This window comes from Balaenoptera physalus, assembly GCF_965194825.1.
Source record: "Balaenoptera physalus genome assembly, chromosome: 6".
Classification (NCBI taxonomy): domain Eukaryota; kingdom Metazoa; phylum Chordata; class Mammalia; order Artiodactyla; family Balaenopteridae; genus Balaenoptera; species Balaenoptera physalus.
In genome coordinates, this window is record NC_138885.1 from 75,316,718 (window position 1) to 75,340,414 (window position 23,697).

General features: G+C 36.4%; 1 protein-coding gene and 2 pseudogenes across 7 annotated transcripts in view; 1 reads left to right on the plus strand and 2 right to left on the minus strand.

The window, feature by feature from the left end:
• Positions 1–12,113, minus strand: part of PDE1A (phosphodiesterase 1A) — a 375,597-nt gene extending 363,484 nt beyond the window's left edge. For 3 of the 5 annotated variants that reach the window (XR_014265140.1, XR_014265141.1, XM_082466728.1), the window contains exons 1-2: positions 9,750–12,113; positions 9,460–9,570 (exon numbers count right to left, since the gene is read on the minus strand). Coding sequence is in view for 3 of the 5 variants with exons in the window: in XM_082466728.1 (XP_082322854.1) it covers positions 9,460–9,570; positions 9,750–9,754 (116 nt within the window). In the remaining 2 variants the exon portion in view is untranslated. The remainder of the gene's footprint in view (positions 1–9,459; positions 9,571–9,749) is intronic. The other 2 variants (XM_082466729.1, XM_082466727.1) reach the window with 2 other exon arrangements.
• LOC309662955 (small ribosomal subunit protein uS2 pseudogene) lies at positions 9,940–16,983 on the plus strand (annotated as a pseudogene). The gene is made up of 2 exons: positions 9,940–10,036; positions 11,866–16,983. The product of its transcript is annotated as a small ribosomal subunit protein uS2 pseudogene (transcript).
• Positions 16,984–17,026: 43 nt separating this feature from the next.
• LOC309662956 (transforming acidic coiled-coil-containing protein 3 pseudogene) lies at positions 17,027–21,074 on the minus strand (annotated as a pseudogene). Its single transcript has one exon. The product of its transcript is annotated as a transforming acidic coiled-coil-containing protein 3 pseudogene (transcript).
• Positions 21,075–23,697: the final 2,623 nt, after the last annotated feature.

Below are 23,697 nucleotides of genomic sequence, written 5' to 3' on the forward strand. Positions count from 1 at the left end.
ACTCTAAAGGGGCAAGAGAGTTTAGGAAAAGTCAAATTCCTTTGCAAATTCTAGCTAGGATCATTGTTTAAATAAATTAATTAAAGGGGTAATGGTAATGCATGCCCTAGAAAAGGAGAGAAATAAAATTAGGGAGTTTCTGACATCTAAAGCATATGCCAAGAGATAACTCCCCTTAGTATTCATCTTTGAGTATGCAGAATTAGGCAAACAGATGGCAGGATTGTGGAAACATCAAAATAAGAGAGCAGTTTTTAACTCCTGAAATGTCAGGTTTTATAGTGAGTCTCGACTGTTAAATAGAATTATCTAAGTCAGTGTTCAAGGGAATAGGTATGGGCCTAGGAATCTGGCTCTCCCCCTACTAATAGGGGAACATTAGTCAAGATATTTAATGTCTTTGGGGCTCAGTTTTCTCATCAGAAAAACAGGATAATTATGCTGAACCATACACATCAAAAGAAACATATTTTAGAAAGAATAAGGCATAAAAGAATTAAAAAGTGTGATTACTACTATGCAATTATAAGGTGATTTTAAATAGCTTAAGCTAATCAAAAACATGATTGATGCCCAAGTCATTCAGTTTTTTCTTAGCTTGCTCCAAAGGCTGTTTATTTTTAACCAAGTCTTAGAAAGTCCAGTTTTAAGTAGACCAGAGTCATCATACTGTTGCTTTGCTGATAAGAAGTCTATTGTGATTTTCTTCTAAGTTATCAAGGACCTGATTCATGTACAAAATTCCAAGAATCCTTTGATTCTCCATGATTATGCAGAGTTTAATTCAGGTTGACCTCTGTTTTGCCGCCCTGTAGACACTGGTGCTTAAGAGATTTTACTACTTTTTCATGACTCTTTATAAACTTACTTGAATAGCTACAAATATCAAAATTTTACGTACCAGAAATTATTTGCTTTAAGCATTTTCTGGGCCTATTTAATAAAAATTTGTTTTTAAATATTTTATAAGATATTAAATAGAATATAATCTCTTTAAACAACCTCAAGAAATTGTAGCTTAAAGGAGGAACCAAAAGAGTCAAAATGTTTCATTTATATGCCTCTAATAACCTGTTATAATTTTTATGTCCTTTCTTAACAATAAATAGTTATTCATGCCCCATACTTGTTCAGATCAGGTATGTGAAATACTAGGATTCTCATAAGCCCTTAACACTATCATCTGTTTAATGATGCTAATGAACAGTTCCTTTCATATCCAAATGGCTTACAGCACAGTCCTTTCGGATGGGAATCAGACTTGCTCAAATATTTACATTTGATTAACTGACTGAAATATGTTAGAATAAAGGACAAAATCTAATAACATAATGGTGATTTGGTATTTTCTATAATGAATTGACAAAAGGAATGACCATGGCACATGACAATAATTACTTGGAAATCAACTCTCTTATGAACCCGACCTAGACAGGGATAAGAAAAAACCTAACAAATGATTTTCAAGCCCGAGTGACTCAGGAAATTAGATTAGCCCTAGGTCATACATGATTACAGAGACCTAAAATCCATTCTAAGACCACTACAAGACGCTGAACAAAAGACACTGAATCCATCAAGGCAATTCTTCTATCAGTGAAACTCTCAAGGCCAGCCCACTTCTCTTCCTCAGCTCTCTCTTCCCACGTAACACACTCTTGCCTCAGGGAAAGGTAAATCCTTGAGTATAACTGTTCTGGTAAATAGAAACCTGGGGATTTTGGTGAGACCACTTCCACTGAGCCAAAAGAAAGCCTTCTTTTCTCATCTTGACAATCCTGCTCTGTCTACTGATTCTAAGAAAATTACCTGAAAAAAAATAGAATTCTGCTTCTGCATGTATTATCAGTAATAATAATGATACTGCTAGCATTACTTGAATTCTAGACACTGTTCTTAGCAGTTTATAAGCATTAATTCATTTAATATTCCCAACACCTATGAGATTGGTAAGGATATTATTCCCATTTTCAGTTAAGAAACCAAGACATTGAAAAATGAATCAACTTACCATATAGCTGTTAAACAGTAGAGTTGGAATACACATAAGAATGGACAAGATTATGGGAATATTAATAATTACAATGTTTTAAGAGCTTACTGTGTGCCAGGTACTCAGTTATATTTCTTATATACATTATTTTATTTAATTTTCACTATCTTGACTCTGGCAACATCCAGATTCCCAGATCCTAATGCTTCCTTCTAAGTGGAAGGACCTTCCATTGGGAAAGCCTTCCAGGCCTCTCTTTGCCACTTCTCACATTCTTTCACAGAGGAGGAGAAGCAACATTTGGTTGGTGAATTGTGGAGAAGGAATTAGACTTTGGGATGTAAGCTGTCCTTTTCAAGGGGCGTGGAAGGGATATTCTAATTGTAGAAAGCATACCTCATCTACCAGAGGTTATGAGGTAAATTTAGGAGAAGAGACTTTGTCTCTGTTTGGGCAAGTCTACAGTTTTGGGGAGTAAGTTGAATTCAGAGATGTTTTGGCTTATTTAGCTGCAAACCAAAAACCTTACTCTCCATTACAAATTTAGTCTTTCAATAAAGCTGACATTTTATCTCCATCTACTGGACTCTTATATCTGTCCTTCACTTAATTCTGAATTTGGGCAAAGATTATGTGACATTCCTTAACCTCTCTCTCATCCCAAGATCTAATGAGATAGGTATCAATTTTTGTGTGTCTCAGCTCCTGAGAGAAGTCATCCCTGACTAGCCAAAATACCTTCTCCAAGTGACTCCTGATCACATGACCTAGTACATTTTTTTCAGGTCACTTCTTACTCCATTTTAACTTACTTTTTGTAATTTACTTTTTGGTCATTTGTTTCCTCTAGAATGTAAGTTCCTGTGCCTAAAATAGTACCTGACATACTACACAATCAGTAAGTATGATTGAATGAATAATGAATGAAATAATTGGATTTCACAGAAAAGCTAATAACTTTTCCACAGTCACTCAGTTAAATGATAGATGGTATTAGAAAATATCTGACTGCTTCCGAGTTCAATTTCTTCATCTCTAAGGTATTTCATCTCAACAATGTCCATTCTAGAAAGCACAACATAATGTTATGCAAGAACTGAGATTTATATTAATATTATATCTGTATACCAATATAGGCTTCTTGAGATGCTTTTCTTCAAATCAGTTTTATGACTAAAAAACTGATTTTTTTAAACTGATTTGCCTTATTAATCCATCAAAAGAGTCACATACACATCCATATGAGAACAGAGACTGAGATTTATCAGCAGTTTCCAAGAAAGATAGCATAAACATTCTTTGACATTTGAAATGAATCCACTATATATTTTCAATATCAGAGCTTGGTAAGAAAACTGGGGTTCTGGGCATGTATCCAGTGTTAGATGGAGGACAGTGAGTCATTTAATGGCTAAGGATAATGAGTATCTAACTCCAGTGTGCCATAGAGGGACCTAGGCTGGACCCCACCTCTAGGCATCATGTCTGTGTCTGTGTGTGTCTATGTGGGTGTGAGTGAGAGTGTATGTGTGTGTTGGGAGAGGATAGGAGTGGTCATGTTGGTTAAATACTCTACTATTCTGTTACAGGAGAAATGTATTCATTTCTTATTGCTACTGCAACAAATGTACCACAAACTGAGTAGCTTGAAACAATGCAAATATATTATCTTCAGTTCCATGGGTCAGAAATTTGATGCAAGTTTCACTGAGCTAAAATCAAGGTGTTGGTAGGGATACATTCTTTTTAGAGGCTCTAGAGAGAGATTCTGTTTTCTTTCCTTTTCAAGCTTCTAGAGGTTCCCACATTCCTTGGCTTATAGCCTGTTTCCTCCACCTCTGATGTTGGCAAAGACAAGTTGAGTCCTTCTCACATCATGGCACTATGACCTCCTTCTGCCTCCTTCTTCCATTTTTAAGAACGCTTGTGATTACAAGGGCCCATCTGGAGAATCTAGACAAATCTCCATATTTTAAGGTCAGCTGGTTAGCAACCTTAACTCCGTCTGCCTCCTTAATTCCCCTTTGACATATAAGGTAACATTTTCACAGGTTCTGGGGATTAGGACATGGACATCTCTTGGGGTCAATTAGTCTGCCTACCATAAGGCTCATGGACTAAGTTTTAAGAAGCACCACTCTAGATCCTTTTCTGGTGATCTTTCTAGGTAACCATTGTGAGAATGTCTTCTTTTGTGTTTTTTTTGTATTGGGAGCAAGATGAATAAGAGGTTTAGAACTAGGCTGATCTGTGTTTAAATCCAAGTTCCATCAGACACTGGATGTTTAACTAACTTAGGATACTTACCTCTTGAAATCATTGAAAAGAGTAAATGAGAATACAGATATGTTATATCTGGAAAGTTCTGACAACTAGTAGACGATAAGCAAACATTATTTCCTTCCATCTTCTTTATCCCTATTCCAGCTATGAATCTATCGCCACTCCTCCAACCTGGCTTTAAGCCCTATATTGACAGCCTGACTGATCTTCTAATTTTGTAGTTAGACCCACTATGAGATTCAGAATTTTATTCATTGATGGATTGATTTAACAGTATTTAATGCATTATGTCCAATATGCCAGTTATTATGCTACGGGCTGGAGATCCACAAGCAATCACAGTGAACATAGCTCTTTTTCTCAGTAGCTTGTGGGGAAGGTAGATTTTGTTATGAAAAGGGAAGCCCAGGTTACTTAATGAGCCAAATATAGGAAACTAATCTAGTATGGAAGGTCAGGAAGGATTTCTTTTGCAAGTGAAATTTAAGAAGAGATCTTCGAGCATTTCTTAATAGGCTCTCAATTAAAATTTTGAGTAGGACAATTCTTCCTGATAAGAGAATGTCCTAAGCTCTGGAGGACAGTTATCATGCCTGAACCTTGCTGCCCACTGAATACAAAAACACTCTCAGGCACTGAAACAACCAGAAACATCCCCACACATCTCTAAAAGCCTCATGGGAAGCAAGAGCAACTCTGACTGAGAGAGGAGAAAGGAGTGGTTCCATCTGGAAGAGAGAAAAAGATGAGCAAAGGCAGATGGGAAGTAAGCAGCATTTCTTCTGTGCAACGCTGGGTTTGGGTGGGAGGGGGCCACAGAGGAAGAGGCATGAGGGTAGGCTCCAAAAGTTGAACAGGTATGGTGAGATCTGGGAAGGATGCTGAACTTTGTGGGGTTTTTCTTGAATTTTATTTATTTTTTTATACAGCAGGTTCTTATTAGTTATCTATTTTATACATATGGATGCTGAACTTTGAAGGGAGGGCACTAGAAGCCTTTAAAGATTTGAAGCAGGAGAGTAAAAGGATCAGGTTTATTTGCTTATTATCTATAATGTTGCTCCTTCCTAAAGTATAATTCTAGTTTGGTAATATGGTGCTAATAATGCCTGTCATTTTACCTTCTGCCAATTTTTATTCTAAATACGTATTTCTGCTACATCTTCCTGGTGATAAAGTTTTGGGCTACTTCATCAGAGAACCATACAACACACTGCCCTCTAAAATAACAGCTAATTGAAATTAGTTATAGAGTTATTATACAGTTTCTGCTTTCTCCTTCACTTTCTGCTCCTCTACATTTTATTCTTCTACTACTGAAGATCATGTGTACCACCAATCAAAGAGAAAAAAATGAGAAAAGAAGTTTAAGTCTTTCCACTGTTGCATTCACAATTCCAGATCTTAAAATCTGTATATTTGTATGGATTAGGACAGATAAAGAGGTATGTGTCTCTACATATAAAATCAATTATCATATATTAAGTTAGGTTCTAACAGCGAAATTCTCATAGTCTTACATCTATAAAAACTGAAGGTATTGGCAGTAAGTACTATGGAGTGGTGAGTCTCACTTTTTTGTCAATAGTTTATGGCTTTGAGCAGTTCAAACTTTCCTCTTTTCTGTTGAAAAACTGAGTAGGATAACACTCTGATTTAGTTTTACTCTAACACCTTGTGGTTTTCACTGGAATTTTAACTTGATCACAGTTTTCTGGAAATGCTGTAACCTCTTAGATCAAATTCTTAGAACAGTAGCACTGATGGGAAAGAGAAGTACCAATGTTTTAAAACATATTTGATTTTTTAAAAAATCCACAGTGGAAGAGCCCTTTTTACACTTAAAGACCAAAAACCAGTATCATGACACAAAAAAAGATTCTTTTTAAATTGAAAAAAACTACTATGTATAAATGAAAACAAATATAAAATCTTCAAATCAACTTTCTTCATGGAAATCAATAAACTTAACAATCTTTGCAAAGACTAGTGTTAGAAAAATGTTCTCAGTATGTAGGAAGTAGTATAGGTCCCAGAGTCACAGGAAACTTCTGAACCAGAAATTTCAACAGGTTTCAAGATGGCAAAAGAAACAGGAACTGTTTTCCAAATCCTAAACGGTTGGTAACTTATGGACAAGTATATGATTCTTTTTAAATGTAGTTTATGAAGGACATGATGCCATAGTCATTTGCTAACATTTCTACCATCAGAGATGGTGAGTCATTGTGTAGAATCTGAATTGTCATACTGAGTGACAAATTAGTGGTCGAAGATGGATTGAAGAAAGCTAAAGAAAAGAGCCGTAACTATAAAATTAATAGAACAAAGCATACAAGTCTACATCAGAAATGGGAAGAGAAAACTGTTTTACCTTTGTTTCCACAAATGAATAAGAGATTTCTTAGCACGTTACTGAATATGCTGTCTCGATTAAATATTATATGAAGGAGATTTAAAAGGAGTTCAATGAAAGAAATCAACAAAATGATAGAGAATAATTGATATTTTAATTAGTTTACCAACATTTTCACATGTGCTACAAAATATAAAAATTACTTCTATGGACTGAAAAAAAAGTGTTCTAAAATATATTATATGAAAGTGCCTATAAAATATTTTCTGTAAATATCTACCTGTAGTGATTCATGTTTTCCATTTTTAAGGTATACTGGAATAAACCTTATTTTACTTTAACCTTTGTCTCTATTTTTATTTAACCTCAAAAATGTACTTATTTCAATATCCTGTTGAAATAAATAAATGCATTTGTAAAGTTTGCAGTTAAAGATCAAAAAATCACTTTCTAAACAAGTATCTAAAGGCCTTCATTGAGTCTTTTTTGCCAAACTAAGAAAATCATTGGGAAATTATTTGATAGCTTTCATGAGCAACATGATTTTAATTGCCATTACTTAAAAGTGGAATTCTAGCACTAGACATTTTGATAAGCTAAAATTCTGTTTGAGTCAATATAACATTTTAAATAGGCAAGACAATCTCAGCAATGGAATAGGGAGTCCCTCATATCATTGCTTTGAATTTAGACTACACAAAAGACCATAATTAAACAATTTGGTTGTCATTAGTCATGCAGATTTTATATTTAGAGCTTCTTGTTTTGACAATTCTGAACCTAGAATACTGGAAATGTCTTCAAGTACAAGTTAAAATAGTAGTACCAAAATGAAAATTCTTTCTTGCTTTAATGCAAAAGCATTCAGTCATTTCCACCAGTTTAGCAATAATTATTTTAAAAAACCTAGTTATCAGTAATTTGGTCATTCAGTGTCTCTATGTGGTCATTCAGTGGTGCTATATAGACACAATTCAAAATTTATATAGGTACATATATAATTATATCCTACATCCATGTTGAATATCGTCACGAAGCTCTACTGCTGAATGACTCTATCACCCTCTCCTGAAAAAAATATGACAGTTGATCTTTGAGATCAACTGATAGTGTGAAAGTTGGATAACTTTGCCGTAAAATGTTAGGTAAACACAAATTCACTTTTCAAATTTTTAAAAGACATATGCATACACTCACTACCATACGTCTTCATACATTCAAATAACTGCAGAAAAATAGAACAAAGACAAACTGAACAAAACAAACAAACCAAAACCATCTTGTCCTGCTAAAGGGAAGAAAATCTAAAATAGGTTGTAATATGAAATATAATTTTTCCGGTACAGATGTTCATCCACTCATTAGGTTAGGATACAAATCAGCTGATGACTGACAATGTTTAATTTTCATCTATGCTGATTAATTTTGTAAGCTGTTATTTGCTTTTATAGGATTATTTGTTTCCCTGGAGAACCAAAAAACTGTGATTTCTAAATCTTCAATGAATCTTGTAAACATATTTCTCTAATTCATTCAAATGATGTAAAGATGGCTTCCTTTTTAAAAGTTATTCTCTGGTAAACGTTGTTTGCATTATTAGTGTACTCTTAAACCAGTGCACTGTAATGCCATGTATTACTTCAAGTGTAAGAAAATATACAGAGAACACTAATTATATAAACATCGTTGAATACATTCAAATGGAAGAAAGTAGAAGGAATTTTTACCTAACAAAGTTTGATATCATTTTTCTTTTAAAAAAATCATAGATTTTGATAAACAGCAACATTAAATTTACTCAAATGTTGCATTTTATACAACATGTGTACACAACGTTAGAAATACAAATCCTAGAAAACCTGTGTTTCTCATGGTATAGGATTCCTTTAGCTATTATTATAGAAAAGCAAACATATTTTCATTTGAAGTCTGCAAATATACTAAGCAATTGCAATGGCCTGTAAATATTCATATTTCATATTTTTAAAAAATTAAATCTGATTTTAAAATTATGACATAATTAAAATAAAGCATGTAAACATAGTGTGCTGGAACACTAAACAGGAATTAGTTACATACACAGAAAAAAACCTAGATGCTGTTTAAACAGCAAGGTAAACAGTACTGCAGTTAAAGTTTGACTCAGGTACTTACATTTCATGCTTGACATAAGCACACTTCTTGACCCATCTTACTAAAGTCTAGTTTACACCATGAACTATTCTGTACTCTCAGAAGTGAATTGGTTAATTTAAGCCAAAACTCTCAAGCAAGTTTGGTATGCTGCTAGTAATTTTACCACATAAACATTTTTTTCTTAAAAAAAATATTATTAAGACATAATGAATAAGCACAATGGAGTATAGTTATTTATTATCATATTAATCCTGTCCTTTTTATTCAAAATCTAATCACAAAGAAATAAGTATTAGTAGTAATCTGTCTTTTTACCTGAGAGAAATTTTATTTCTGCAAGTACCCAGACAAGCAGCTTTTCTAATTACTTTTCTGCATATCTAAACCACATATCTAAGTAACACATACAGAATGTCTAAAAGAAGCCATGTAGTCTAATAGTGAAGTGAATTCTCAGGGAGTTATCCTACTTTACATAAAACATACCTGTGCAAAAAAACTATACATCCTTCAAGCAAGTTGTTAGCTAAGACTGACACGTTTTAGTTTTATTTTTTAAAAGAAAATCTTTCTAAAGGAAACACTAATCCACAAAGTCAGAAAGTACCAACAATTCATCATGTTAATAGTGAAAATTTTTTTTGGTCAGAGAGGTGGATAAAAACACAGACCAAGCAAAGGGCTTACTCACATTCCTTTCAGGCGTTGCCACATTTTTTCAGTCTGTTCTCCTATGAGATACTTAAAAGTGGTGTTTTCCAATTCTTCAGTTTCTGTAGCAGTAGACCCCATGATGATACTCCTAGGGCAATATAGTTAGTCAGTTTCAGCAGCTAGAACAAGCATTCCTCAGTCCACTACAAATCTTAAAACAGTTATACAGTAGCATCTCTTATCTATCAAAACATTGCAGATTTACAGAGCGGACGGCAGCTTCTGCCAGAATTGCTATTGACTTTGACAGGCATATCCACTGCTCACCACATCACCTCCCTTCAAGCAGACAGCAGTATAAACAGATCCTCTGACCTCACAGAAACAATCGACACATGTGAGCCTTCTACTGTACTACTGACCGACTGAGCGCTCCAGCTCTCCCCCAAAGCAGCTCATTTGTTACTGTTCTGTGCACTGAAGCACATCAGAATTCCTACAGTTTCTGAGATCTATTATGCACAAGAGAAACGTGAATGACTTTAGCACACCAGAAGAAGCTGAATTCCTCTCTACCAATGGAAGGAGGGCAGGATGTAATAAGAAAACAGATGGTAGGAACCAGTACCAGCAGCACCGCCCTGAGAAAAAAGTGGCTGTTTTAAATGCCAAGGTTTTTGTCTCCTAATTGATCTGGAACCAAGAGTTAAAAATATACCAGGTTCTAACAATAAATTCAACAAATACTAATGACAACAATGAGAAAATAACATAAGAGCCATACAGAAGACAGACCACAGAGCTCCACAGGTTGTTACTGAAAAATATGTACAATGATGATGCTGTAATCATGCTTATTCACCTTCTCCTAGCAACTCCACACAGTAGGTAACTGCCAATTTAACCAGTGGAAAACACGGCAGCTGCACACAGACTGCTCTGTGAATCCTTTGGGGATTAAAAAAATAAATAAAATGAAACTAGTGTGTATGCTTGTGTGCGTGTGTTGAAGGAAAAGGAGTGTGGGGGGAGGAGAGGGGGAAGAGAGGTAGATGGAGGAGAAGAGAGAAATTGATGCTGTGCTGCTTGTGCATTTTAGAAGAAAAATGAGAGAAAGTGGACATAAAAGGAATCAGAACTGAGTCATCTGCCAAGCTCCCAACACATGGTGAGCTTTCTTTGAAACAAGCACAGACCTTGAGTATGAGCTTCATAACAGCTATTGCTATCTGCAAGCTGCTAAGAAAAATATACTTAAAAGCAATATCTCTTGTTGTTTGTTTGGAGACACAAATGTAGTTTTATTCCTCCCTGCAAGAAGCTTGCCTGTTATCTTGAGGTTTAAGGTAGAGATATTCATAGACAGTAGACAGGTAACAATATTTAATATTTATTGAGTGCTCACTATGTGTCAGACACTGTTCCCAGTACCTAATAGTATTACTTTTTAAAATTCTTACAAAAAGCCCATGAGGTAGGTAATATTCCTGATTAACAGTTGAGACAATTGAGAAATAAAGACAGTCCTCAGATTTAAATCCAGTCCTTTAAAATAAACACTATGATTTTACTGACAAGAAATCTTCCAGGGGCTTCCCTGGTGGTGCAGTAGTTAAGAATCTGCCTGCCAATGCAGGGTACACAGGTTTGAGCCCTGGTCCGGGAAGATCCCACATGCCGCAGAGCAACTAAGCCCGTGAGCCACAACTACTGAGCCTGCGCTCTAGAGCTCGCGTGCCACAACTACTGAGCCCATGTGCCACAACTACTGAAGCCCACGTGCCTGGAGCCCAGGCTCCGCAACAAGAGAAGCCACTATAATGAGAAGCCTGCTCACCTCAACGAAGAGTAGCCCCCGCTCGCAGCAACCAGAGAGAAAGCCCGCGCGCAGCGACGAAGACCCAATGCAGCCAAAAAAAATTTTAAATAAATTTAAAATAAATAAATAAACTTTTAAAAAAAGAAATCTTCCACTATAAAGTTACTATGTCTATCTAAACAACACTGACTGCATCTAGTGAAAGTTGTAATATGTACAGTTGACCCTTTAACAACCCGGGAACTAGAGGCGCTCACCCAGCCCTCAGTGGAAAATCTGCATATAAATTACAGTCAGCCCTCCATATACATTGTTTCCCAGTATCCGCTATTCTTCAGTATCCACATTTCCCTGTCAGCATATTCAACCAACCACAGATCAGGTGGTACTACAGTATTTACTATTGAAAAAAATCCATGTATAAGCAGATCCACACAGGTTCAAACCTGTGTTGTTCAAGGGTCAAATGTAGAAAAAAATCTTTGCAAAATTTTCTAGAAAGTGCCTTCTGATTTACAAGTTAGAAGAGGTTAGTTTTTCTGTGCTACCCATAGGGAAAGGGATCCATATATCTCCTCTGGGTTCCTGTGGTAACTTAAAGGGAAATTTTCACAATGCCCTGAGTCTCTGACGTCCTGCAAATGAAGGAGGAGGCTGTCCTCAAATTTCTTGCAGCTGGAACCCATTTAATGGGCAACAACCTTGATTTCCAAATGGAACAATCATCTACAAAAGCAAAATGGCATCTACCTCATAAATCTGAGGAGAACAGGGGAGACGCTTCTTCCAGCAGCTTGTGCCATTGTTGCTGTTGAACACCGGCTGATTCCAGCATCATATCCTCCAGGAATACCGGCCAGCAAGCTGTGGTGAAGTTTGCTGCTGCCACCAGGACCACTCCTATTACTGACCACCTCACTGCTGGAACCTTCACTAATAAGATCCAGGCAGCCTTTCACGAGCCGCGGCTTCTGGCGGCTACCGTTCCCAGGGCTCACCACCGGCCTCTCACAGAGGCTCTTATGTGAACCCGCCCACCATCGCCCTGTGCGACAGACTCTCCTCTGCGCCCTGTGGACACTGCCAAAATCCCGGGACAACAACAGGGGAGCCCACTCGGGGTTCTGACGTGGTGGACGCTGGCCCGGACTGTTCTGCGCATGCGCGGCACCATCTCCCGCGATCACCCCTGGGAGATCAGCCCCATCTCCACTTCCGGACGAGACGGAAAAGAAGAGCACGCTGCTGCTGGAAAGGCTGTGACCGAGGGGGACTTTCAGGGTGAATTGTCTGCTCCAGCTCCCAAACTCACTACTACTGCACCCGAGGTCACAGACGGGTCTGAAGGCGCAGGTGCCCTCTGTGCCCACCCAGCAGTTCCCCACTGGAGACCGAGCCTCAGCCACCAGCGAGGACTGTCTGCGGCCCCCACTGCTCTGGCCACTGAATGGGTAGGAACAACTACTGAGTGGGCTTAAGCTATTCTCCCACAGACTCAAACACAAAACGGAAATAAGGTTGACAGAAAATAAACCGTTTCTAGAAAAAAAAAAAAGAGGTTAAATCAAGTGAAGCCTCCGTTTTCCTCTCTCCAACAAGCCATTTCCTGAACTCCATCTGAATTTAATGTCTTTAGCTAGCAGACAGCTTTACACAATCACAGCCTCACTTTTTTGAGCAGTTACCAGAGTTGTCAGAAATAAGTTAGTCTTTGCTCTGAAAGTACTGATTTTACCTTCACTGTGCCTTCATTGATAATCCTAGCTACATTCACTTAATAATCTCTTACCTGACTTTGTTGTTATGAGATAGTCAACAAACATCTGAATTCTGTTCTCAAAGATAAACCACAGGGAAAAAATCTCCATAAAAAGCAAGTACTCCACCACTACTGTTTTATGAGCCAAGATACCAAAGTCTTTGAGGCCACAATGATTTTCTAATTATGCCATGAAATTTCAAGCCCTCACATTGGCCAGCTTACAAATAATATTGCAATGTAAAGAATGAGGTCTATTCTACTTAAGTGTGTGTTGGTGAATGTTATCTCCTCATTAAAACTCATTTGCCCTTTGCTTTCAGTATGTCCCTTCTATCATATATTGAATTGATATTTAAGAACTCACAGTATACTGATTACACACTTAATACACAAAAATGCTTAATTATTGCATTATATGTTTCATAAAATAAAATAAAAATTTGAACAAGCTACATAAAGCTTATTATTAAAATCCTTGGCCAAGACAATCTTCAGCCTTAAGCAGTATCAAAAAGTTATTTCTGTCAATGTAGAGAATTCAAAGCAGTTTTCTTTTCTAATTTATAACCAATGTCTGCAAGATACATTAATAAAATAAAAAATAAAATAAATCACATTAAAGAGAACAGAGTAGAACTTAGGGAATAGCATACAACTTTTTTTTCTAATTAATAATGTTGAGAAAATTTTGAAATGTTGCTCTCATAAAATTAAACTAAACCAAAAAATTTTGACATGAGAAAGAGAAATAAGACAACAAGAGTGGCTTCTAAGAAATTAAAATACGCTTCCCAAAACAAAACATTCAATGTTAGTTCTGAGGGGAATTGAGAAAATAGTCCTGAGTATAGGGCAAAAGTGACCCAATATGTCTCATCTCTCAGATGTTCCATCTCTTTTGCTTTAACTCTATATTCAGGTAAATTATCTCTATTATAATAGGTAGTTCCTTTATTCTTATTACCTAATATTAAATTGGAATGTTAACAAAAATTTATAGAATGATTTTTCAGTATCTATTAATGACAGAATATAATACAGCATAAACTCTGGATCCAGACTACCTGAGTTTGAATCCCTGTTCTTTGACCTAGAGAACTATATGATCTTTTTAAGTTACTATTATGTGTCTGTCTTCTCATGTGTAGAGGAGCATAATAATATCACCGTCCTCATAAGGTTGATATAAGGATTAAATGAGTTACTGTACATAAAGAATTTAGAACAGCATCTGGCACATGGTAACCGCTCCATTAAATTGTTAGCATTTATTGTTATTGATACAGTTGCATGACTTTTCTCCTTTAGATTGTAATATATTGATAATTATTTATTTCTGTTGGTTCACTGATCATGAACTAGTATTTCCCAAATGATTTTTCATAGAGTGTTATTGTTTTTAATGCATTGCTGATGTTCATTTTGTTTAGAAAGTTTATATCCTGATGCATAAGTGAAATTGTTCTAAATATTTGTGGCATTAACTTTATTGGTTTTTATATTAAGGTTATACTGGCACCATGTAATGAATTAAAGGGCAAATAGTTTTAAACTCAGAATTCCACACCCAGCAAACTATAGCAAAATGACAAAGATAAATGATGACATATTCAGAAGCACCAAATTCAAAGAACATATCACTCAAATACTCTTCTAAAATAATTACATGAGTCAGTACACCTCAAAATCAAAAAAGTAATTAGTGACTAAAATCAGAGGCATGTACCTAACCTAGCCATGGAGATTAAAAACAAAATCCAAGGTTTACATCTGTGAAGAAGGGTTAAGAAGAAATTAGTTCAAATTAAAACAAGAAACCAAAGGGATCCAAAAGGATGACTTCAAGAAAAAAAATTGGATTAAATTTATCAAGAATCTCAACAAACTAAAAACATTAATTATTTTATTGATTAAATAAGAGCACATTATATTTTAATTGACAAGAAAAAAATCCAGAAAAGATGTAAATTTTTAATAATATGGCAAATTAGATATTCTGAAAATTTCCAGGCTAAAAAAATTTTCAAATATTGGGAAAATAATAATAAATATATTTTTGAATGCACAGGAATGCCTATATAAAATGAAGGTGTCAAAATGAAGATGCACATAATAACAGAGCTTCAAATACATGAAGCAAACATAATGCAACTCTAAGGAGAAGTATACAAATTCACAATTACAGTCAAATGGTCAGATATTTGATAATCCTCACTTTAAAAAACTGATAAAACAAGTAGAGAGAAACCCATTAAGGATATAAAAGATCTGAACAACACTATCAATAGTCTTGAATAATTGACATTTATAGTATACTCTACACAGCAAAATACACATTATTTTAAAGTGCACACATTGAATATTTACCAAGGGAAACCCCATTCTGGGCCATAAAACAAGTCTCAATAATATTAAAAGGATTCAAATCATACCAAGTATGTTCTCTGACCCCAGTGGAATTAAATTAGAGATCACTAACAAAGATCTCTGGAAAATTCCCAAATACTTGGAAACTAAATAATACACTTTTAAATAATCCACAGGTCAAAGAAGAAAATAAAAGGGACATTAGAAAGTATTCTGAACTGAATGAGGATGAAAACACAACATATTAAAATCTGTGAGATGTAGCCAAAGCAGTACCTATGGGGAAATTTATAGCACTATATTACTGTTTTAAAAATAAACAAAGCTCTCCTATTAATGACCTCAGGATCCACATTAAAAAACTTGAAGAGGATGAGCAAATTAAACACAAAATAAGTTAAAAATAAGAAAATAAATATCAGAGCAGAAATCAATGAAATAGAAAACAGAAAAACAATAGAGACAACCAATGAAATAAAAGGTTGGCTCTTTGAAAAGGTCAATAAAATTGATATACGTTATTAATAAATAAAATAAGATGTTAAGAACTGTGGTGGTTCTGAGATTTCACCTTTTATACAAGCTATCAGGTCAGCCTTCTACAGTTTCCTGGATGCTGATAGAAAACATTCTTGGGTCAGTGACAAAGAATGATTATAGTGCCCCCACCCAAAAAATAAATTAAATTTAACTAGTTAACTTCCAATTAACTGAAAAATGGGTAAATGTTGGCATATTCACAAAATGGAATATAACATGGTAATGAAAATGTATGACTTTCAGTAAAAACAAAACAAAACAAAAAACTATACATATAGGTAAATCTCACAAAATTAAATGTTGAGAAAAAATCAGGTCCAGTAGGAATTTAAACAGCATAAATATTTGTTTGTTTGTTTTTTTAACTAATTGAGAAATACATATACAGTTAGTAAAAGGTTTTTTTTAAAATGCATAAAGATGATAAACTCTGGATAATGGTAATCTCTGGAAAGAAGAGAGGGAGATGCTACTGAGGTGAAGTCCATAAGGTTCCTCAAGTGTTCTGGAAGTATTTTATTTCTTAAGCAGGGTGTAAATATGCAGGTTTGTGGGTAATATCTTTATACCTTTTAGTATTTTTGACATATTAATTTAAAAATTAAATCTCTAGAGGGAAAAAATTCTGAACAAAAAAGCCGAGGTTAGACTGTAAAATATGGAATGATTCAAAGTAATTAATGACATATAGGAAAAAAAAACTCCAGATGCTCTTGATAATTGGGACATTTTCCTTTGTGTAGATTGGTGTAGAAAAATACAAAATTAGATTTCCTAGGTATCAACCTAAGAGAAATAAAAATATAAGCTCACACAAATACCTGCACACAAATGTTCATAGCAGAGTTATTCATAATATCCAAAAAATGTAAACACCTCAAATGTCCATCAACTGATGAATGACTAACAAAATATGGTAAATCAAAACAAAGGAATACTATCTAACAATAAAAAGGAATGAAATAGTGGCACATGCTACCGCATGTATAAATCTTTTTATTTATTTGTTTGTTTGTTTATTTATTTATTTATGGCTCATTGGGTCTTCCATGCTACACACAGGCTTTCTCTAGTTGCGGCCCACAGGGGCTACTCTTCGTTGCAGTGCATGGGTTTCTCATTGCAGTGGCTTCTCTTGTTGCGGAGCACGGGCTCTAGGCACGCAGGCTTCAGTAGTTGTGGCTCACGGGCTTTAGAGCACAGGCTCAGTAGTTGTGGCGCATGGACTTAGCTGCTCCGCGGCATGTGGGATCTTCCCAGACCAGGGCTCGAACCTGTGTCCCCTGCATTGGCAGGCAGATTCTTAACCACTGCACCAGCAGGGAAGTCCCAACAACATGTATAAATCTTAAACCATTTTTCTAAGAGAAAAAAACCAGACAAGGCAAATCTATAGAGTCAGAAAGTAGATTAATGTTTACCTGAGGCTGGCAGGTAGGAAAGGGGATTAATTGTAAATGGACATGAGGGACCTTACTGGGGTGATGAAAATATTGGTGGGTTATGATGAAGACTGCATCACTTGGTAAGTTTACTAAATATCTTGAAATGGTATAGTTAAAAGGGATAAATTTTATGGTGTGCAAGTTATATCTCAATAAAGTTGTTTAAACAGCAAAGAAAAAGGAATTCCATTTCTTTCTCAATGGGTCCTAAATATGTAGTATATTCTACATCAATAATAGTTACATAATTATAAAATTATCAAATGCTATTTATCATTTTAAGTCTTCAGAATTCAACCTCTAGGCAAAATATAAATTATTTTATTATATTTACAGAATAAAATATAAATGTTCTAAACCTTAATAAAAGTGATAGTATAGCCTCCAGATATTAGGAGAAAAACAGGGGGATGAGAGGTGGAGGAGAGTTTATAATCACTGATACACTCAGTTTCTATTGAGGGATTTCAACAATATTGTCTGAAGCTGATCAATCAAGACGTAGAAGTTTAAATGTAAACTTCTTACAGAAGTGTACATATAATATGTTACAATTATTACCAATAGGATCCAAAAGTAATAATTCAACTTAAGAAAATTAGGAAGAGAGGACAAGTTCCTGGTCTCTCAAAGTATGAAGACATCAAGTAATATTTGATGTTGATAGATCAAAATATTGAGGTTTGAGTTCCACGAATATGGAATTGATCACCAGAGGAAGTAAATGAGAATTCAAGGTGGCTACTAATGAAGAGTAGGACTTGTAGTAGTTATAGGAAAGTAGTGGGAAATTTGATATTGTGTAACTTTCTCTCCTATTCGATCGTCTTTTTTTTTTTACTATGCTCATATATTACATAATAAAAACTAAGGAAGATATTTGAATATATCTTTAATACCCTGTTGGCACACATTCAACTCAAGTTTAAAAATTAACTTATCATCTATTTCAAACCAGCTTTTCCTCCAAATTTCCATGTAAACTGGCACTTTCATTTTTAAAAAACAACTTTCATTTTTATTTTGCTTTTTTGGATTTTTTTGTATTCTTTTAAATTTTATACAATAGTTGTATGTATTTTTTAATATTCAGGAAATTTTGTTCTTGGCTCCTACTTGGCCTTCATGTCCCTCTCCCACTCTCCAAGTACGTTCAGTTCTATCCCTGGTAATAACTCAATATTAACCCCTTCTTGCCATTCTCTCTACCACAACCTTTCCCCAACAGCTGTTAGAACCCTCTCTATTTCTTAAGATAAATTTGTATAGAAAAAATATTGTGTCAAGGATTATAAATCTAGTAGTAGTTCCTTAACATTTACTCAAATTTATTCCCTCATCTGCAATCTGTGAATGCTCCAATCTCAGGGTACACTAACTAATAATGAATATTACCTATTTCTCTTTCAAATTATTTACCAATATGATAAGCAAAAATGTGTTTCTAAATTGGTTATTGAGATTTTTTCATATTAACTTTTTTTTTGGCTCTTTGTACCACTTTAACAAAATACTTGCTCCACTTTTTGTTCATTTTTCTCTTACAGGGTTTACAATTTTTATTACTGATTTGTAAATGTTCTTTAGGTATTTATATTAACCTTTGGCTTATCATGAATGATGAAAGTATTTTTCTTGTTTACCATTTATAATTTACTTTTCATAATATTTTTTTGGTGTCATTTAGACCTAATTTTTATGTAGTCAAATCTATTTATTCTCTGTTGTTCTGCTATTGTTCTTTTGTCTTGGAGGCTTTTCCCCATGTTGATATCCAATACTTAATGACTTCAATTTTATTCTAATTGATTAACAGTTATTTTATTTATTTAATGATCTAATTTATATGGAATTTATATGAAAAGTACACATCTAGCTAATTTTTCCCAAAGATTTCACCCAAAGTCCGGAACCATTTGTTGAAATTTTTCTTCTGCCCTCACTGATTTGTATTGCAGCCTTTATCAAACAATATATTTTTATATATACTGGTATTTTGTCCCTGAAGCATCTGTGCTGTTTTATTGCTCCATCTGTCTGTTATGTAAGTCCCACAGTTTTACTAATAAGATTTTGATGCATTTTAAACTATATTTAATGGACATTATTTTCAAGTGCTTTTTCCAGACATACATTGTCTGTCAATCTTGCATCAGTATTTCAATAATTGTACACATTTTATCAGTAAGGAAGCTGACGTAGGAGAGATTGAGCTCTACAGCTAGTACATGACAGAGTTAGGATTTAAACCTAGTGTGTAATTCCAAAGCTAGTACACTTAAATTCTTTTGTTTTTTTTAACTAAAGGGAAACTTTCTTTAGTTTTTTTTTAATTGAAATATAGTTGATCTACAATGTTGTGTTAGTTTCAGGTGTACAGCAAGGTGAGTTAGTTATACATATATATTCTTTTTTTACATTCTCTTCCATTATAGGTTATTACAAGATATTGAGCATAGTTTCCTGTGTTATACAGTAGGTTCTTTTTGGTTATCTGTTTTATACATAGTATGTGTATATTTTAATCCCAAACCCTAATTTATCCCTCCCCTATCCCTTTCCCCTTTGGTAGCCATGAGTTTGTTTTCTATGTCTGTGAGTCTATTTCTGTTTTGTAAATAAGTTCATTTGTATCATTTTTTTAGATTTCATACATAAGCGATATCATATGATATTTGTCTTTCTCTGTCTGGCTTACTTCACTTAGTATGATAATCTCTAGGTTCATCCTCTTTAGTCTTCTTTTTAAAGCAATCTGATTTAAAAACAAGTTGAGGTCAAGAGAGAAGAAAGAACATGAAATTGTCTAACAGAGAGTCAGACAGACTGACAGACAGGAGGGAGAGATGGACACTGGTCAGAAACTTCCACGTCAGATTTTTACATCCTGGAAATGAGGTGGACAAGAGATTCTGGTCAATTCATCATTTTTTTTTTTGTCTTCTGCTCAATGTTCTTCTCCAGTGAGTGGATGCTCTTTCCTCAGGCTCACTTGGAAGGTCAATGCCTTTGCCTGGGCCTTACTCCAGACCTGGGCAATCTCCTCATTTGTGAGCTTGAGTTTCTCTCCTGAATGGGCCTCCAGCGCCTGGTATCTCTGACCTTCCTTTTCAATTCTTTCTATGTAATCCTCAACACACTTCTTCAGTGCTTCTTCATATGTGTGGTAGCCTCTGATCAAGTCCTTCTGTTTCTCAAACCACCTGAAAAGGTTAAAGAGAGAGATTTTTCCATGTAGTTCAGTCTGCAATAAGTTGATCTTTTTCTTTCAGAACCTTCTGGATTTCAGCTTTTGGTAAGTGCCTTCTGCTTCTAAGCCGCCTCCACTGCCTGGTACACAATCTCCTCAAACCCGTCCATGATCTTCCCCATCTCCAGCTTCTTCTCGGAGAGCCCCTCACCTCTGCTTTTCAGCAACAGGTTCTCCTTTTGTGTGGCTTCACCGTAGCGTCCAGGTCCATGCTGCGCTGCAGCATATCCACGATGGGCACGTACCCCCGGCCCGAGGACACACAGGGCCAACCTGGCACAGGAGCATCCCGAGCTCGGAAGAAATCAAATTCCACCAGCTTGGCCTCAGGCGGACTTCCTGAGGAAGGGGCGTCGGCCTCGCCCGCACTGCCTGTCTCAGGGGTCACAGGCGTCGGTCTCTGAGGGCTGTCTTTCAGGAGTGGGTCAAACTTGCAGTATACGGACTGTTTCCTCAAGGGCGACTCCATGAACGAGACAGTCCCAATCGGCTCCACATAATCCACCTCGGGGCCCGGAAGTGCTCACCACTCAGGTCCGGAAGTGCTCCTCACTCCAGCCCGAAGCAGCTCGCGCGGGCCACTGGGTCAGCGGGCGAGGCAGTGGCTTTTTCCGGGGCTGCTGGTGGGAGCCAAGGAGCCGGAAGAATTCGCCGTTCCTTCAGCCCGCGGCTCCCACGCCGTGTGCACCACAGGCGCCATCCACTGAGGAGAGCCCTCCGCAGCCACAGGCCCCACGCTCAGCCGCTCGGCCGCAGGGCCCAGCGGCTCCTTCGGGAGCCATCTGGGGGCCAGACCTCTCCACGGCCTCGGAACAGGTTAAAGTTTGGGTCGTCCAGCGTGTCCCAAGAAAATGCCCCGAGGGTAGTAAGGACCCTCGGGGCATTTCCCCGCCTCAGCCTCCGGCCTCCTCGATGCCGGTTTGAGGCCGTTTCTCTCCCCCAGTTTCCTAGGTGAGGAAAGCCTTTTGCTGGTGGCAGCATCAGAGAAGACAAATTCTAGCGTCATTGGCCACTGCTGGCACGGTCGGCCATTTGGCCATGGGCCTCTTCCTTATGAGGCCTTCTGAGGGCCGGCGGCCGCGTTCTCAGGGGCAGAAGCCTCGAGCAGGGAACGGGCCAGCCTGGTGGGTCTGCGAGGGGCCCTTCTTCTCCGCTGGCCTCTGAGGACCCTCCGTTCTGTCTTGGGACGCCATCCCTGAAGGGTCTTCCACAATTTTGGAGGAGGATGTGATGCTTTTATGGAAGGAATGTCTGAAGAATAAGAACCAAACGTTGGTCCTGGAGGTGCCATTTGTTTTGAAGACGCCCCCGGCGTGGGAGAGCTTGACGCGTCCAGGCGATGCAGGTTAGCCCAGCCGGGAGGCGGGAACCCTGTCTTCAAAGGCTGGTTTCATGTACCCTGAAGGGGGGTCGGCCCCACCAATGTTTGTTTCTGGAGAATTCCTTTGGTCATTTTGGTGTCCACTTCCTTGGTGTTTTCTGCGTCCAGATTTGAGGATAGTTTTCTAACCCGATGGTGTCATCTGGAGCAAAACAAGCCTCAGGTTCACTGCGCAAGCTGGGACTTAAAATCCTGTACATCTGTACCCCGCAGAGGAGACTGAAAAGTCCCCTTCATAGCTTTTCCAACGTTCTTGGGTGGCACAAACTCTTACTGCATCAGACGGAGAACAGATGAGATTCCAGTAAGTGCCGGTGGTTAAAACTGCAGTTTTGCGTACTTTTGTCACCAGTGACTCTTTTGTCATTTGAGATCTACGGACCCAGTCAGCCCGCCCGCCGAGGGGCGGAGTACAGAGCAGGGCCGAGCTCCTTAAATTTATTGCACTTTCTCTGTTTCTTCTTAGCTTGTCGCCAGTCCTAAGTGTTTTATATTTTGTTGCTCTTATGCTTTCGTATTTTCCCATTATGTCTTCTAATCGCTGCTGTTTATAAGAAAACTATTGATTTTTTATAATATATTCTATCCAAATAACGATGAATTTTATATTAGTTCTGATTTTTTAGTTAATTATCTTGGAGTTTTAGTTAGGTAATCTTGCCAGCTATGAAAAATTATCTTTTGCTTTCTCTTTTGCAACATCTTTTTAAATGCCTTTACATTAACATGTGGTATATAATTAATTTCTCAACTGTTCTTGGTGAGCATTTAGGTTGTTTTAAATTCGAATGAAAAAGCACCTATTTTTCCTGTTGGTATAGTGAGTCTCATGTCCTTGAGGCTTATTATTAAAATGTCAACCTTAAGGCACATTCCTATGTCTGTATTACAAACCACTACAGTGACCCTTATGGAGAATGAATTTCAAACATATATTTCTTGGCTTCAAAGAATTACAGTTTTTTCAGTGAAGATCCAAGAAATACTTTCCTTCTGGAAGTCAACAATCTGCCTTTTAAAAAAAGCAGAAATTAACACAACATTGTAAATCAACTATACGTCAATTTAAAAAAAAAAAAGCAGAAATTTAGGCCCATTGAAAATGGTAAAGTGAACAGTCAAAACTAGAGAATAAAGGACCCTGCTCATCTTCATTGATATTAGTAAGAGCTAAATGATGGCATTTGTATAGCTGTGACTGAAAGATTAATGTGCTATTTGCAATGTTATAATCTGTACACATAAGCAGATTACAACCTAAATTAATACTTCTCATACTATTGTGATTTGTAGCAACTGAGAAGTTAGTAAGTATAATGTCATTAAAAAGTCGTAGTTTTTCCAAAATATTATAAAAGAAGCATTTATTTTTCTGTTTAGGCACACATGAAAACCAACTCATTTTTAGGATAATTTTAGTATAGTCTCTTCTCTTACTACATTTCTGGAACAGTTTACAGAATATTATAAAAAATTTTCCATCTCTGAAACACTAGTGCTTAATAGATCATTGATTCAGGAAATATTTATTCAACAATAAAAAATGTTAAGTGCCTGCTATGTGCTAATCATTGATTTGGGTAGTAAAAAAAAAGATTGACCAGCAGCAAAGAGGACCGTCAAGAGTCCTGTCTTTGTAGGGCTTATATCCTAATGTGGGAAACAGGCAATAAACAGAGTGAAAACTACTTTGGAGAAAAAATAAAGGAAT